The following is a 17496-nucleotide window of genomic DNA, read 5'->3' as shown; positions in this document are numbered from 1 at the left end:
GTCAAAGTCAGCTTTATTTGTTTGTTATATTGTGCTATTTACATGATTTATAGAAATTGAAATTATGTTTTTCTCTGTTTGCGGTGCTGTTTAAATAGAACAAAATAAATACAGAGACACACATAAATGTATTTAAAAAAAAATCAGACAAAGGGAAATAAATATTTTAGTTTAAAGGTGCTTGGTGTATTTTAGAGAACAAAATATAACCTTATATGGTGGGGGAAAAAAGAAAAAAAGTACCGTACACAACCAGAACCATACAAAGCAGTACTCGGGTCAGTTCCTCGCTGTGTCCTGCAGGTGGCGCTGGACTTTAACTAAACCAACCAGTCTGCACAGGAAGTACAGTCAGCACAGCAGCAGCAGCAGCAGCACGGCAATGTTTGCTAGTTAGTTAGCATCTGCTTAGCACGTTAGCCGTGGGTTTGTTTCCAGAGCAGCGACCACAACATTAACTCTGAAAGCTGCTGCGCTATTTGCTACAAGTTCATGGGTCTACGGGGCCTCGGTTCCTCGACACCGGGACCATGTCGGACAGGAAGCGAGCGAGGGAGAAGGAGGACAGACGAGACCACAAGAGACACAAGTCATGCAAACAGGACATGGACAAACTCAAGACACACTCGAAAAAACTCACCCAAGAAGTCCAAAAACTGAAACACGTCGAGACGTTGTGAGTGATATTAGTGGCGAGCTGCTCTGTTTGAGCTCGCAAACTTGTGCATGAATTATAAATATGATTTAATCTGCAGCTATTTACTGTACGACTGAAAGTTCCTCACCTTTCCTGTTAATGTTATCTCAGAGACTTGCTCTTCGTTAAGTACATTAAATTGTTGATTGTGGAGTTACAAGTTTGTGATATAAGTTTTTCATGGAGGTAATTTCAGTCTAACAGTCATATTTCCTTGTTGCAGCTATGAAAAACCTCCCCCAGGACTCATAAAGGTAATGTTAACCCAAAGCAGGTAGTGAGTGAATGTGGAGGCAATGATTGTGTAGGGCTTGTTGTTGTTAACACATGTGGCTCTTTATGTCTGAAAGTGGTGACAGTCAGAGTTGCTGTTGCAGGAGAATGAGGAGAAACCAGAGGACTGCATCCCTGCTGAACCAGGAAACGAGGCAGCCCGGAGCTTCCTGGCTCACGCCCCCACCAAGGGGCTGTGGATGCCCCTGGGGAAGGAAGTGAAGGTGATGCAGTGTGAGTACAGCAACACTGTTTCAGTCATGTACCCCCAAGGTTTTCACTGAGAGAGAAAAACATGCTTCTCTCTCAGCCCTTAACTGGGTCCCCCCCCCCCCCCACAAACCCCTGGGACTCTGTCTTCACACAGCTGCAGAGTTGATGTCAGGATGAAGAAGTTCATCTTTAATGAAAACGCACTTGTAAAATAAAAGCATATTTGTGTCATGATACGGCCCCTTGCTGTCAGAGTGGGGGGCACAAGAGACAGATCATAGTAGTTGGGACTTCACTTCAGTATCCATTGATATGCATATTTAAACCACTGGTGGTAACTACAACATTTTTAATCTTTAACCTCATTTTGACAGTGTTGATGTTCACTGTAATTTCTCTTAATTTTTCTTACATGAAGTTAGAAAAATAGTCTGCAAATCCAGGAAACATCTTCATTTGATGGTATTATATTTGAAATCTAGGCCTTAAAGGATTTTGAATATGATTACACATCTATTCTACACATTAAATTCAATGCTGTAATCTAGACATTGTTGCTGAAACCATTATTAATAGGTGACTGACACATTCTCATATTCCTTTACTTGGTGCTGAAAGTCTTAACATGTTGAAACACCTCTGAGGTTACGCTGTATAACAAGCTCATATTAGTTGGAGAAGTAACAGTGGTACTTAAAGCTGCAGGTGGGAGTAAACGTCCACCATGAGTAGGCAGCAGCCTTGAGAGGATAAATATAACAGCAAGAGCTCGACATTTAACACAGCAAACATCCTGTTTATCTGTCGAACACGACAGACCAAAGATTAATAATGATGTTGCGGAGATCACCTTCTGTCCCTTTGATCAGACAAAGACTGTCATTATGTTCAGTGTCCTGTGTGAAAAAGAGGATCTGCAGACTTGGATCAATGCAAGTATCTTTAATTCACCAAGCTTTCGGTCAGAGGACCTTCATCAGGGTAACAGTACAATGAACAGTCTTATGTGATTCATCAAATCAGTCACACCTGTGCTGCACCACTCCTGCTCAGATGGGAGATGTAGTTTAAAAGCAGAGTATGTAGTCCTCTCTGCACAACAATAGATTTCAAGTAAAGGAAACATAATAGAGACACTCCACAAGAACCATAGAAGATTGAATATATACATGCCACTAAATAAAGGCTGTGTGAACAGACAGAGACCTCGGGAGTTGGCACACACCCGGGGCCTGTCCACAAGTTGGCATTTGTTCTGCAGAAGCTGAGCATGACTTGCTCAGTCTAATCCTCTGAGAAAGGGGTTTGAATATGACATCCTGTTTAGGAACGGAGACACTTCATTGTGAATGATATGGGCATGAAAGGACTGAGTAAACAATTTTGCGCTCGACTTTAACTGTATAAACAGAATTTGTGTTGTCTCGCTTCCTAAAGACTCCCCAAGTTATCCATGGTTGCTACCCTGCCACTCAGAGTGTCAAATATTAAAAGGCTTTTTGAAGCTTCACTTCTTCTCAGTGAGGACTGACTGACAATGAATTGAAAAGGTCTCTTTGATAACAAGGTGTACGTTCTGCAACATGAGCAGGACTTTTCACTGTGTGGCTCCAAGCTGCTTCTTTTTGTATTAATAAATCACATAGAGAAGGAAAATGTTTTTTTCTTTAGTCCAAATGAGTGTGTGTTTGTGGAGATTAAGAAAAAACTACAGTAAATAAAACCCAGGTTTCCCAACTAACCTTTCCCAGTGCTTACCAGTTGTCAGCTAATATTGTATTTCACTTGTAAACATGTGTGTAGTTATGTTTATGCATTTATTTTGCTAATGAAGCAAAGAGATTCAGTTAAAGGGATCAGAATGAGCTACAACCTGCATGTTTGTGTGGTTGTTTATGTGTTTGTTTGTCTTTTTCTCAGGCTGGAGATGTAAGCGCTACGGTCACAGGACAGGAGACAGAGAGTGTCCTTTCTTCATCAAAGGCAACCAGAAACTGGAGCAGTTCAGAGTGGTGAGTCTGTGAGAGCTTCGGGAGAAAAAAAAAATCCCAACCATCACTGAAAAAACGTCACATGACGGTTAAACAGAGTAGGGCTGGGTCAGCAAGGTGTGCGACGCAGACCAAAAGTGTGTGTCTGAAACCTGTGTGGACGTTAACAACTGGTCTGGGGCAGGTTGAGTTCACGCAGAGGAACATGTGGGCAGCAGCTTCTTCTCTCACAGCTTGTTCCAATGTGCCTTCAGTGGAACAATGCCTACTGCAGGAGCTCACAAGCCTCTGCAATGATTACCATAAATGCAAGTGTTTCATATTTTCCCAGCTTGTATTGTCACTGGGAGGTTTTTAAAAAGTGCTGACCCGGTGTTAAAACAGTGCAATGGTTGACATGTGCTGGGATCATTTCCCAGATCTATCATGAATAACAGCAGCTGTTGTTTTAGTAAGCCCATTTCATTTGTGTGTCATTCCTTCATGGTAGGAAATGACAAATTGTGTTTTATTCTTTCAGGCTCATGAAGACCCAATGTATGATATAATACGGGAAAACAAAAGGAACGAAAAAGAAACCAGGTACATAGACTTTTTTTTCATGGAAGCTGATCAAGTGTTTATATTTTGTTTCCCTGAATTACATTAATTGAAATGGTGCAAAAAAAAAAAAACCACACACAAAACAGACAGTTTTAAGGCAACAGTCAGACTATTAGATCATAGTCTTTACAGTTTTCGAGTGTCTTCCCTCAGAGCAGTGGGACAGTCTCAGATGACCTAGAAATTTCTTTCATGGTGACTGGTTCTCTGTGCCACTTTCTAGCAAATATTGTTTGACACCAGGATGTTTGAATTTGAGGTTTGTTCCCCATGAAGGCTCACTGCAAGGTGTGTGTATGTGTGCGTGCATGCATACAGAAGAGCCGCACATGTGTATTGTGTGTGTTTTTTTGAACCCATTACAGAATAGGTTATTCAAAGGCCAGTTTTGAAGTCTCAGCCTTTGAAGTCGCCGTTGAATGTCTGTGCTACATTAATTGTGGCATCATCTTAAAAAGGGAAGTGAAACAGACATACCAATTTCCAGTTCCAATTTCAAGGGCAGTGTCGTGTCTCAAGTTGTGCTGGAGGTCCCAGCCTTTTATCACAAAGTGCTGATTGTTTAAAAACATAATGACGGGGTTTTTTTTTAATGGTCATCTAATCCTCTCTAGATTTTTCCGCTCAGTTTCTTATATTTTTTTTACCTTTATTCAACAAACACTTATTGGTTGTCTCATATCATATTCTCATTGCCTCGTTACATTTGATTATTTTTGATGTGAATGTTTGACATCCTGAATTTGATACCTGATAAACATACAGTACACGGATTGCCAGCGGACCCGAGTTGAAACCATTGCTTTCCAAAGATCGTTTGATGAAACGGAGACCGCGGAGGTGACAGATGAGTTATTTTTTATTTAGAGATGAAACCGTAGGTCACGCTTTGCTTTCATCATGGACTTTGCTTTAAGGGGGTAGCGTGGCATCAGATGGTCATCCTGCTCTGTGTGATGTCACTCACTGTAATGAGGCCTGTCACACATCTCACCAGAGCATGTCAGCCTTTGTTCTCAGAGACATCTCTTTCATGGCTGAGTAGTTCACAGTTTCTGAAAGTCTCCAAAAACTTGTACATTTCTGGGCTCATCACTTGCTTTCCCCGCTCCAGCTCTGCACATCAAATGTCACACTTCCTGCCTTTTGCCCAATTCTGTAATGAGTTGGTGTTTTAATCTTGCTTCTTGAACTCTTTTTGGCACCAACATGTAGATGTATATTGGTCTGACCTAGTTAGGGTGGCAGCTCAAGTTTCCTCTTACTTTACGTAACTACCTTTACTAGTGACCTGTTTCTCTGAAGGTCAAAACAGCGCAGAATGTGAAGGTTCAATTACTTTTTGAAAGACGTGTGTGATTAATGAAGATCTTAATCTAATTGACCGTGAAGTCACTGTTTGTCTCCCTCTGGTTGTTCCTACTTGCTCAGCAACATTTTTAAAAAGCCATCTGAGGTTGAGTCTTGCACTTCAGTGACAGGGTGACCTCATTATCCAGGCGTGTCCCAGCTCCACACCTGCAGCTTTCACGGGTTCTGCTGGCAGTTACTGAAAATACGGAGCACAAATCGACATGTGGCGAACTCCACAGTCAGGAAAAAACATTGGTACTGGGACAAAGACAGTGACTTGCTCAAGGACACTTCGGATTCCTGCCAACCCCACCCGACCATCCACGTCTGCATCAGTTGTGTTTCTCCCACTCTCTCTCTAATCCTTCCTTCCTCTCCTCCGTTCCCTTCCTGTTTTCTAGGATCCAACAGCTGCAGCAGCTGCTCCAGGACACCACGTCCTCCTCCTCCTCCTCCTCTTCCTCCTCTGACACAGACAGCTCCTCCTCCTCTTCCTCCTCCTCCTCCTCCGACGACGACCACCACCGTAGCAAGAAGCGGAAAAAGAGGAAGGACAAAAAGAAGAAAGATAAGAAGAAGAGCAAGAGGAAGCGAAAGCACAAATCCTCCAAAACCAGTGCACGCTCAGATTCTGATTGAGTGTTTGGAACATGACAATGTATGTACTCGCATATTACGTGCTTTAAACGTAGGAAGAGACTGTGAATGAAGTAGCAGCAGAGGTAGATCTTACACAGTAGCGACGTGTGTTCTGCCGAGTGCACGAGCTGCACTATGGAGATCTCCTTAAGCCTTTTCTCTGCAGGGAGAAACTTTCAGACTGTACATCCACTGCGCATGACTTCCCCCAGCCGTCTTAGAGTATTTACTCCAGGGTGACAACTCGCATTTCCATCCCCTCTGCTAGATCATACAGCACCGGGTCATATGGAATAGCTGCTTAAGTTAAGTGTGCGAACGTGGGCCTTGGTGCATATGTGTGTCAAATAGCATTAACTGCATGGGTAATGAATCCGAGGGGATGTGAAAAGAGCCCGTTGGTGTAAGAGATAATGTTCTTTTATGGAGTCTAATAAGATAGCATGTCAGCAAGTAGTGTGTCATTAAGAGATTGTATTTTCCACCATTTATTTTATCCCTGCCATCTCGCTGGTATTAAATACTTTGATTGTAGAGTCTGTTAAACACAGAGAGATGGAAAGAAAAAAAAAGTCTAAATGAAACATTTGAGTACAGTTACAGTTTCCACAGAAGCCAAAACGCTTGTGACTATACATAAATATTTGGAATGAGTTGAGGTTGGAAAATGCTTATTTGCTTTTTTTTTTTTTTCTTAAAAGGCCACATAGAGGGAAAGAATGTATGTGAATGTGTTCCCATATTTTGAGAATAAAGATGGCTTATTTTTTTTCTCCAATGTTTACCCGGCTCAAGGCTGCAAAAACAACACTGTTTATCATTTTTGCCTTGATGTAACGCGTCGCGTGGTGCTACTTTCATGTCGTTAACGGCTCAATCCTTAGAGAGCACAGCAAACCTCCACACACACAAGTTTGATCATTATGAAGCACACAACGCAGAACTGCAGCGGCCTCAAGTGCCGAGTGACGTCTCATTTTGATCTTGTCCCGCTCGCAGTCTGAAGATACTTCAGAGAACAGTTCTCAAAAGTCATTTCACAGTCTGTAACGTTCCCAACGCGGAGCGATCCTCCCTCTTCTAGCTGAGACTCCATCAACAACTCAATCAAATCTCCAACCACAGACCTGACTTACATTACAAAAAGTTAACAGAGACGAGCAGAGAGGCTCATGGTTGTTTGCTTCACACAGCACTTGCCCTTCGGGTCGCATTTGAGTAAGTCCGGCGCCTCTTTCCTTCACGAGCAGCACATTTTGAGAAGGAATCCCTGTGGAAATGAACTAGAAACATTCCCTCTTCCTAATGACCCTGATAGAGAGACAATTACAGTAGACCTACAGGGAACAAGCAGACTAGATATCCATTTAGATTTGTGTCTTGGGCTTTCTGAGAAGCTTAAACGCTGTAGGGAGTCTATGTGTTTGTGTGAGAAATTACAATCGCATCAAAGACTGACAGATTATACAGACATGAAAGCATTATGGTTCTGAGTGGGAGCATCATTTTTATTTCTTCACTCATCCCCTCTCTTCCCTTCCTCCGTTCTGTCCATCCTTTCTCTGCTGCTTGGACCAGTAACCAAAGCTAAATCAGCTTCATTGAAACAGTCTGTTCCACGTTGACTTTTTCTCTCTCTCTATGAGTACAACAATGAATCTCCCAGATGAGATTCAGTCACAGAAGCCGCTCAGAGGGAGGTTGTGCCACGTAGAGAGAATTTGCTCAGCGGAGAGTCTTTATTGAAGCACTCTGTCTTCTTGGACAAGGGACAGGTCAGATTGAGTGCCGTGCCAGACTGATTGTGCCGGTTGTATTAAAGGCCTAAAATATTTTGCAGAAAAAAAAGGAGGAGATAATTAAATTGTTCGGAGCAGAGCTGTGCACTTACCTCGCAGATAATAATCATGTTTTCCAGATGAGAAAGACGCAGTAAAGGCGCCTCTCTTTTTTTTTGGTTCGGGTTTGTGAGATCATCTTCACACCAGATGTGCAAACGGGTGGAGGCTCAGCCAGTGCTTGTGAAACAGGATGTGTCCAACTTTAGAGCGAGTTACACAAGCAGGTAACCAACAGAAACACATCTATACTGAAACCTTACCTTGCAAGATGCAAAACGAGAAACAACAGCCAGTGACTCTGCATTTTGTCTTGCAGAGTTGCATTGTGAGTCTGCACTTCACCAAAAGCATCAAGCTGTTCTTTTTAAACCACATGGGCTGGCTTAAAACCACTGCACTGTCTCTTTGCTGTCTCACATAAAAGGATTACATCCTCTCTGAGCGCCCTGATGTCGTCTCCACCCCTCTAAAGCTGAAGTCACAGATGAAAAAGTTACCGTAACTCCGTGACAACAATGAAACTGAGAGATGAATGAATTGTTTTGCTTATTTCCAGGTCTCTAATGAGCAAAAAAAAAAAAGAGAGCAATTATAAACCAAGAGGAAGCAACAAAGTGGTGTCTGTAAATTATATACCTTCTTTGAATTATTGATGTTTGTTTACACGAAATCAAACAATAATTTGATATAAGTATGTGATCTGAATAGTCTGTGTAGTTTCAAAATGCCATCTCAAACAGCAGCCTCCTGAAAAAACTTAAATTGTCAGTTTGTTTTCTGATGTCTTGGCCCTTTTCCTGCTTACCTTCACAGCTTGTCCATGCAGTCAAATTAATAATGTAGCTGAGGACAGAAAACTGTCATTTCAATAAGCAGAGCTCTGTATCCTGTGTTTTTCACAGAGAGAGAGAGAGAGAGAGAGAGAGATTTCTGCTGGATGTGTCGTTCCAGATTATTTATCGGGACAGACAGGGCTCCTGTATTAATCCTCTTCCTGCTGCTCCTGCTGAGTGGAGACAAGGATGAGCTGCAGGACTGTCTGCTGTACGCTATTCTCTCTTTGTCTTCTGCTCACAAACACACAACCTGGGTTTAATATCAGAAACGGTCTGTAATCACCGACAAAATTAAAAGGAAGTGGCCTCATGTGGCTCCGGGGCTGCTGTCGTCTGTGATGCACTCCTACAGTGTATCCTGTATCAGTGAGATCTAATTGAACCACTGTATGGCGTTGTGTTATTTTGAGCCATTGTTGAGCTGTGTCAAAATGGTTCCCAACATAATAATAACATTAGAGGGTCATAATCGCACCCTCCAGACGATTTTGTGTGTGTATGGAGTTGCAGGGAGAGTTCAATAACCATGAATTATTGAAATCTTTGTTCTTGTTTGCCTTCCCCTCCTGCAGGATTGAAGGCAGCGGCACTTTTGTTTTATCCATCATGGAGAGAAAGAACATCATCCTCAGTTTATTTATTCAGATATAACATATTGTAAATCCCTTATTCATAGATTCACCTAGGCTATTTACATGTGCTATGCCAGTAGAAATTAGTTTATATACAATTCACTTGGGGAGTTCAAGACTCACCAATACCACTTTATGACATATTTCCTTTTTCTTTTCTTTTTTTAACTGTGCCATTCATGTTTACCATGCAAATAGTTGAAACTTCATTGCAAAACCTGTAGTTGGTGAAATCCAATGAACATAGGCTACTATACTACAGCCTATGACCAGCCTTAACTGGACAATCCTCATTATGCATTATACTGATATGGTAAATTTGCTATGGCAGGATCCAGGGAACTGTTTGTTTCTGTCTTTCTCCACAGCAACTGTGTGTTTTTCCAAATACTTCTAAAAGCTTCAGTGTATACACTTAAAAAGCAACCTATTCTCATAGGCAATCAACCAACATCTCTCTCTGCGTGTGTGCTTGTGTGTGCCTGCAGGCTGAACATCAGGGGTGGCAGGGTGACTCACTGAGACCCGTCTCTGATTGGAGGACATTTTGAATTTCAACTTTACTTATGCCACAGTTCATGTATACAGACACATTTACCCATATATCAGATAATGTCATCCTTACATTAGATGAAGTTGTAGTGTTGTTTTAAAGTAATCCTACTGACTTTTAGACTGTAAATGTTTTAAAAATCACAGTGTCCCTTCATTAACCTGTGTGTTAGTGCTGCTTTGCCTGCAGGCGTCCATCCACACATCCAATGCATATACATCCTCCACTCAGTGTGGCATCACCGAGGCAGCCAGCAGACGGCAGAAGAAAAGAGGAAGTGGAAACATCAGCGCTATCTCTACGGCAGGGAGAGAGAGAGAGAGAGAGAAAGAGGGAGGGAGGGAGAAAACACCACAGAGTGACACACACTCTCACTCACAACACACACACACGCAAACTCGGACATCAGCGCTTCAGTGGAAGAAGTGTCCTCGCTCCAGCAGGTTTGTCAAAGCACGTTTTTTCCCCCTCTTCTCGCATAAATGTTGAGTGTTGGAGTGTCTTAGCTTCACTTCCGTGGCGTTGTTGTTGCTTTTTCCCCCCCATTAATATTATTTTCTTGTCGGTGTGAAATGTTGAGGCTTCACGGGTGTTTGGGGTTTCGCCGCCGTGTAACTGAGCCTCGTCGTGTCCGTGCCACTGTGTCGAGATAACCGTCTCCTCCACGGTCTCCCTGCCTTTTCTGTTTTACTTTGTGAAGTGGCCTTTGTAGCGGCTCTGGGCGCTGTTCTTCTCTTATTGACATGCATGTCTGATAAAGCATCGCTCCGATCTTTCTCTCTCTCACACGCACATTGAACAGCGGTGAAAACGCCTGGAAGCCCATTCTCCGTGCACCTCTCCTCCTTTTTTAAAGGTCTGGCGGTTCCTAAACTAACCCATGTTTCAGCTGCAAGTTGTGTGTTTCTGCAGCTGATCTGCTGTCGTGAAGTAGCCAGGCTGCTGCTGCTGCTGCTGCTCCTCCCCGACTTGTTTGTTTCTTGCATGTTGTTGGCTTGATGCAAAAAAGTGTAGCGTTTCTAGATGCCCCCCCTTCTGTCCCTAAGTAGCTGCTAATTAAAGAGCTGCTTTAATGGTGTGTGTGCGGGTCAGGGTGTAACTCCAGCCCAGCACTGTGACCACACCATGGGCCTGTGATTAGCAGAGGAAGGAGAAAGCCAGACACCCTGATGCATGTTAAAGCTCTTTACCCTCTTCCATAAGATGCAAAACAAAGATATGAAGATGCATATCCTCCAAGAAGGGGTTTTTTCCACAGGTTTATCATTTGTGAGCATTAGATCACCTTCACCACTTAAAATGAAGCTATTTTAGCTTTAAAAACAGACTGCTTATGACTTAAGGTTGGCAATATTCACCAAAGTTAAAGGGATAGTTCACCCAAAATTCAAATTTCACTCATTATCTACTCACCCTCATGTCAACTAAGAGCTGTGAGAATTTTCAGAGTCCTCCGTTCCTTCTCTGAGTTACGGGGGGGTCTGCGCAGCAGTATTTGTCCATATAATGGTTGTGAATGGACACCAGAGCTCTTCGTCCAAAAAGACACACCAAAAAACATCCAAATACCTCCATACTGCTCGTCTGTAATGTCCCTCTTGTATTGAAGCCCCGACATGAGAAATTGTTCCGAAAAAAATTAAATAAGTCTATATTTTAAGCTTGTTTGTAGCGGAAGCTCCCAGTGTCTCAGTTCACTGCTCTGCCTGTGTAAGTGCAAATCTCACGTGATTTGCACTGACCGGCGGAACAATTTCTCATGTCGGGGCTTCAATACAAGAGGGACATTACAGACGAGCAGTATGGAGGTATTTGGATGTTTTTTGGTGTGTCTTTTTGGACGAAGAGCTCTGGTGTCCATTCACAACCATTATATGGACAAATACTGCTGCGCAGACCCCCCCGTAACTCAGAGAAGGAACGGAGGACTCTGAAAATTCTCACAGCTCTTAGTTGACATGAGGGTGAGTAGATAATGAGTGAAATTTGAATTTTGGGTGAACTATCCCTTTAACTACAGTTGCACAGCCACTCTGAAATATCTTGCAATCTCCCTTTTTCCCCAGGTATGAAAGATCTGGATAAGATAACATCAGGCCTGTATGAAAAGATTTAGCCCCAGGTAGACTTTTCCTGAGATGGTTTGTTGTTTCTGTCTGACAGAATGCTAAAATGTTTATAGTCTGTGGATCGGCGGTTCTCGAACAGAGGTGTTGCTGCAGTTGGTGCAGTTATGTGCAGAGAGCTCTGCTAATTTGAAAAATCACGAGTTCAGATTTAGCTAATTAGGAGAGACTTTCCACATATTTGTGTTCTGGAGGAGAATAACATGCATTAACATGAATTAGATTTCCTCAGTAACCTGCCAAGCTCTGACAGGACCAGATGAGTCAGTTGTTACAACCATCTTGTAGTTGAGAGAAGGTGAGAAGTTTATATTGTAGTAGCCAATAAAAGGCACCCGACCCTTTTTAGAATGAGTGGTACAGCTAATGAATGGATGACTGAATGATGGCATCCTCTCCATGTCTGATTGGATTGTAGGAGATCATTGGACAAAAAAGGTTGGGAATCAGTGCTGTAGGTGAGAAACCGAAACTAAGAATGACCCTTGGCCTGACTGTAGTCCCTAAAGGGCCCCTGGTTGTCTGTGGACCCCACATTGGGAAACCTCTCCTCCATATTTCCTCACTTATTCCTCAACGCAGTGTGCCTCATCTCTCCACGGTCCAGGTGCTGCTGCGTCCTCCTCTCTCTCTGCCCACCCCTCCCACTCCCCATTCATTCCCCCACTGCTGCCCCTCCAGGCGGCTTCTGATAGAGTGCGAACGCATTTACATGCCCTGTTAGCCACCAGAGATGTCCCCCGATGTGATGGAGCTGCACGCACGCCGGTGTTATTGTGTCAACTTGACAACAAACACAACTAAACATAACCTAGATCCAGAAGCACAGGGGCGTACGCAGCCATGTCAGAGGCAGACAGACGGATACTGGGGAAGTTTTCAAGACCTCGAGGGCAAGGGATGAATGGATGAATAGTTCTCCGTGAGGATACAGTCGTAAAATCTGAGTCTCCATCGCAGGGAGAGCCTTAAGCTGAGTGATTTCATGATGCATTGTGAAGAATTGGCCTCCGTCTCCTGCAGAATACTTCACTGCGAGGATGTGGTTGACCGTGGCTTTAGAGATTGATGCTTGGGTTTAGATTCAGGTCTGGCAAAGCTTGAGCAGTCAAGGAACGACAATTTTCATCTCATACTTTGGAACAAGTCACTAACTTCAAATTCACTCTCCCATTAAACTGGTATTTGAAGCTCAGTGTGCGTGTTGAGCTTTAGCCAGTAGCTGCCCAGTTAAAGAGTGAAACATGCCAGTAGGCTAATATTTCAGTTTAACAGCCACCTGAGGGACCTATATGTCAAAAAGAATGCGTACACATGCGAAAACTAGTTTTATTAGCCACAGCAAACCTCGTTTTCTTGTTAACTGGCTTTGCAAAATAGATATTTCTTAATCCCTGCTGGGTCTTAAAAATCAGCGAGAGAAATTAAGTGTTGCAACAGAGGAGTAAATGAAAACCGAGAGGGTGAAATACAGCAGCCTCATTTCGCACCATAACTCATGTGCCAAAACAACTGACGAAATTAAACTTGAGCACTTTGGTCTTTTGTTTGAAATACTGAAACATAATCCAGAAAATCAGATTAGTGGAGGCAAGCAGGTTGGAGCGCTTTCTGCGAGAGGCTGGGTGCCTGCCCCCTCTTATTGAGTTGCATCACATACGAGAGATCCTGCTGTGTATCTATTTGACACTGCCTACTGTTTGGCATCCTTGCACCACCTCCCCAAGTGCAACCTTGCCAATTTCAGAGCTGCGTTTTTCTCCTCTCGCTTGTCAGCCCCCCCCCCCACCCCCACCCCCTCCATCGCTTGTTATCTCTCTCTCATTAGCTTACTCTCTTACACTTGCTTTCTCGCACATGCTATCGTGCTGTCTCTCTCATTTCACCTTCCCTCTATCCCCCTCTCTTGCACCTTCTTCTCGTTTTGCTCACCCTCTCCCTCTCTCTCACGCACACACACACACACACACACACTCACACACACACCCATCTAGCTTTCTCGCTTTCTATTCTCGCTCCCTCAAGGAAATGGAGGTATGTAAATTGTTTTCTCCTTGATGTATGCCTGGCCTGTTATCTGTCCATCTTAATGAACCCATTTCCCCCAATTTTCTCCTAAAAGCTCAGGATTGCAGCATTAAATGACACCCCAAAAAAAGTTTCCTGTCATCGCTCTGTTACTTTTTTCTCTTTTTTTTCCCGTTGACAATGCTTGTTGGGAAAAATAAGCATTGCTATTTTAAAGCACTGGCATTTTTGCTTGCACTACAAACTCGTACGTCTGTCCTTCTGTAGCTTGAGGTGAGATTAATTTGCAGGTCCAAATGAGATGAACGTTGCCTTGCATAATTGTTCCCTGTGGTATGAAATTAATTAAAACAGCAGGCAGGTACTGTAGGTGCGATGGGAAGGTGCCAGACAGCCAGTCAGACATAGGTGGGTGAGAAGAGATCTCAAAGGCACGGCTGTCATGTTCTGCTCTTTGGTTCCCTGATTGTTGCCTTTGGCTAAATTCAGAGCAACACTCCAAAAAAAAAAAAAAAGCAAATAAACAAGTGAAACCGATGGAGAAACTTATCGTTTTATGGCCAACTCTGATCTCTTAGCGGTTGCATAAGGGAATACACTCATGAATGCGTTGCGACCTTTCACCCCGTGCTTTATAAGTGTATATATGTTCTGTTCCTCAGGCACCGAGTCCATCCATTCTTAGAATATGAATCAGTTTAAGCGGTGAGCGTCCGCGGGCGTGTTTCTGAGTCCAAGTCTAGACTTTATGCGGAGTGAAGCAGCCTTAGATGACCCAGAAACTGATACGGTTCCCTCTGTGTGCTCGCTCTGCCCGCTGCATTCCAGCTGTGGAGCTGCCGCAGAGCTCTGTAAATATTGAGTGAGAGGTTAGCTTTCTCCCCTTCTCTGTGTGAGTCTGTGTGTTTGTGGTATTTAGCATCTCTGAGCTAAGAGCCTCTCAGCCTACTGACCCAATATGATAAATGGGCAGATAGTCTCTCAGCATACCCAGTATATTCCCCACTCCAGCTGTGTGAGAGGCTTGAGCCGACTTTACATTCAGAGGTGGGTACTTTTTTTTTGCGAAGATTGCCCATTTGCGAGTAGGCGTTGTTGGGGTCTGTTACGCTGGTGCAGCTGTTGTTGTGGGATAGTGCTAATGTGTCATGAGTGTTAACATCTCTGAGGCTATGATTTATGGCATGTATGCACAAGTGCTGCAGAGATTTGCAGAATTTCAGAGCTGCTGTTTGTTGCTGTGTCAGTTTTTATTTTCCTCCGAGGCTTGCCTGCATCGTTTTCACAGAAGCTGCATGCTGGTGCGTCAGTATGACCCAGGTGCTAAACACAGGTTTTCTTCAGCTGTAACCTAATTATAGCTTTATCCCTTGTGCATGTGCATCTCTCTGTGCATGTTTGTGTGTCTCTCAGCCCTTTAGGTGCTGTGTAATAGTATGGGTCATCACTTGATCTCTGTTGCAATAGCTGTTGTCATACTCCCTCGCCTGTCCATCACTTCATCCCCTCCGTTGCTGTTTTTTGGTTATTGCTAATTCCCTCCATGAGCTCAGTGGCTTGGATGGGGTTCAGAGGTGTGAGTGTGAATCCCTTTAGACTCTATGATGTGCACTTCCCTCCGCCGACAGTCTCACCTACTACTGTCTTAAAGTGAGTGTGAGTCAATGGAGGTGCCCTAGTTTCCTGCGCTGCTCTCTCTCCAAACCGTGCACTTGACTCTTGGTATCTCCAGAAAAGTTGAACCATTAGTTCATGGAAGTTTTTGTCTGATGTGGTAATGAGTTTTCTGTTTGATCTTAGATCCACGGAGGAACTCAAGAGGGATTTTCATGAACTTTGTGAGTGTGTGCAACTGTGCATGCATGTGTATGTGTGTTTTGCCGCAGTGCTATTTGTAATTTTTTACCCTGTATATCGCACAGAAAGTTTAAGTGTGAGCTAGTCAAATGAAGTGTATCAGAAGATTCTAAGAGCAGGCAGGAAGTGTCATACCCTCTTGTGTTGTGCTTAACAATGCTTGCTGCTTGAGAAATGTATTGTAAACATTTACATTCACTCGATATTTTTTGTTTAGAATTAAAAATTAATAATAAAACAAATAAATCCTGCACACCTGCTGTGCAATATACAGGTGTAAACCAAATTAGGAAAATGCACGATTCACTGCTTCACTTCCAATAAAAGTAACAAAGCAGATGGAGTACAGATAAAGGTCACAGGCATTTCCATATTAAAAGAACTAAAAATTCCCAGCAGATTTAGTTTTACCTTCATCTTGTGACTGCTGTATTGAACTCACTCACTAAAGGGAACCTCTGCAGATTTTTACACACCAGAATCTGTTTACTCGTCTGGAGGACTGTCTCTGTGTATGTGGACAGAGCTTTCTAACGCAGTTTGAGCAGTTGTAGAGATTGAATTAAAGATTACTTCAGTGAAGTCCCGATAAGTCCTTCTGGGGCTGTTTTGGCTGACTTCTGGAGCCCTTTCTCTAAATGCTGCAGACATTTGCTTGAAGGAATTTCCACACTTCACATTGCGCTGAGGATATGCACATGGAGTTGAAACTGAAAACCCAAGAACAACATGATTTATTTTATTAAAACATGGTCACGCTGATTTGGTTTCATCTGATAGAACATTACTGATAATACACTGGTATTATGATAAGAAAATGAGCAGCAAACACAAATGAGCATTTCTCCTAATTGGCCAGTAACAGTAACATGACTGTTTTCATTAATATCTCCAAGGATATGATGCTCAAGGATCAGGGTGAACATGTAGTAAAAGGAAAACTCTATATCGTTGTCTGTGTGTGTGTGTTTGCGAGCAGTGAGTCACATGTTAAATCCTGGGTCCAATCAGAGGTCAGCCCCATGCGTGTCTGTGTCTGTGTGTGTGTCACAGTTGCGCACACACAACAATGATCTTGTCAACGCCGTCCCTTGATAAGAGTGGACAGGACATACGGATGACTGGCGGTTCAGGGAGGTGGACCGGAAATAAAAGTAGCCTGTTGTTCTGCTGGCTGAGGGAGAGGAGGAGGACGACAACACTGTTTCTAAGAAACCTGCATATGCTACTTTTTTTTTTTTTTAAACCGTACATTACTACTTCATCATCATCACCATACTTTCTCTCTCTCTCTTTCAGTTGTCTTTCTTGTGTTCATCACCATCTCCCTTCTCATTCTGTTTTAATAATCAAACAAGTGATGGTTATAGAACCTATGTAGGATACTGGTAACAAAATGACTCTGTTAAGACTTAATTTATTCCCGACTGTGAATGGAAGATACTGGAAAAATGTGTAACGGTGTGAGTGCAGTCTTGGATATTTTTCATGCTGCTTTTGCCTCTCGAGCTTCACAAACACAAACTCTGTTTATAGGAGGTAATTCCCTTTGGTACATTCCCAACTCGTTTTACTTACGGCTACAGCGAGCATGTTCCCCTCAAGTCATTTCTGTTGGGAGGACTCGAGAGAGAGAGAGGTGGAATAACGCATAGCTAAACATGTTGTTTAATTAATGTATGAGGTGAGATTACGGATTTGAACCCATTCTGTCACGACGTCGGCCCCATCTGATGTCAACATGGTGCAGCAGCAGTGTTTTCCATTAAAACAGTCAAGGCTCCCTCTAGAGAGAGGAGATTTAGGAGGAACGGAGGGCCTCTCTTAACATGCCAAGGTCACCAGCTTGCTCGC

General features: G+C 43.2%; 2 protein-coding genes across 3 annotated transcripts in view; both read left to right on the top strand.

Annotated features, from left to right (window-relative positions):
• The first annotated feature begins 348 nt into the window (after positions 1-348).
• rp9 (RP9 pre-mRNA splicing factor) lies at positions 349-6427 on the top strand. The gene is made up of 6 exons (XM_083981924.1): positions 349-676; positions 921-951; positions 1075-1204; positions 3104-3195; positions 3695-3756; positions 5532-6427. The coding sequence occupies exons 1-6, from the start codon at positions 531-533 to the stop codon at positions 5767-5769; spliced, it is 699 nt and encodes a 232-aa protein (XP_083838050.1). The 5' UTR covers positions 349-530; the 3' UTR covers positions 5770-6427.
• Positions 6428-10018: 3591 nt separating this feature from the next.
• Positions 10019-17496, top strand: part of elmo1 (engulfment and cell motility 1 (ced-12 homolog, C. elegans)) — a 101765-nt gene continuing 94287 nt past the window's right edge. Inside the window, exons 1-2 of one of the 2 annotated variants that reach the window (XM_083982812.1) lie at positions 10023-10074; positions 15586-15623. The gene's annotated coding sequence lies outside the window, so the exon portion shown is untranslated. Of the gene's footprint in view, positions 10075-15585; positions 15624-17496 lie in introns of both variants that reach the window. The other variant, XM_083982811.1, reaches the window with a different exon arrangement.

Source organism: Trachurus trachurus (assembly GCF_905171665.1).
Source record: "Trachurus trachurus genome assembly, chromosome: 11".
In the NCBI taxonomy this organism is placed as follows: Eukaryota; Metazoa; Chordata; class Actinopteri; order Carangiformes; family Carangidae; genus Trachurus; species Trachurus trachurus.
This window is presented reverse-complemented; position numbering and strand designations above follow the sequence as displayed.

Bases quoted from the DNA above. Each gene is read 5' to 3' on its own strand.
- rp9 (XM_083981924.1), top strand. From the start codon at position 531: ATGTCGGACAGGAAGCGAGCGAGGGAGAAGGAGGACAGACGAGACCAC. The intron at 1,205-3,103 runs GTGAGTACAGCA...TCTTTTTCTCAG, and splicing joins GGAAGTGAAGGTGATGCAGT to GCTGGAGATGTAAGCGCTAC. The intron at 3,757-5,531 runs GTACATAGACTT...CCTGTTTTCTAG, and splicing joins AGGAACGAAAAAGAAACCAG to GATCCAACAGCTGCAGCAGC.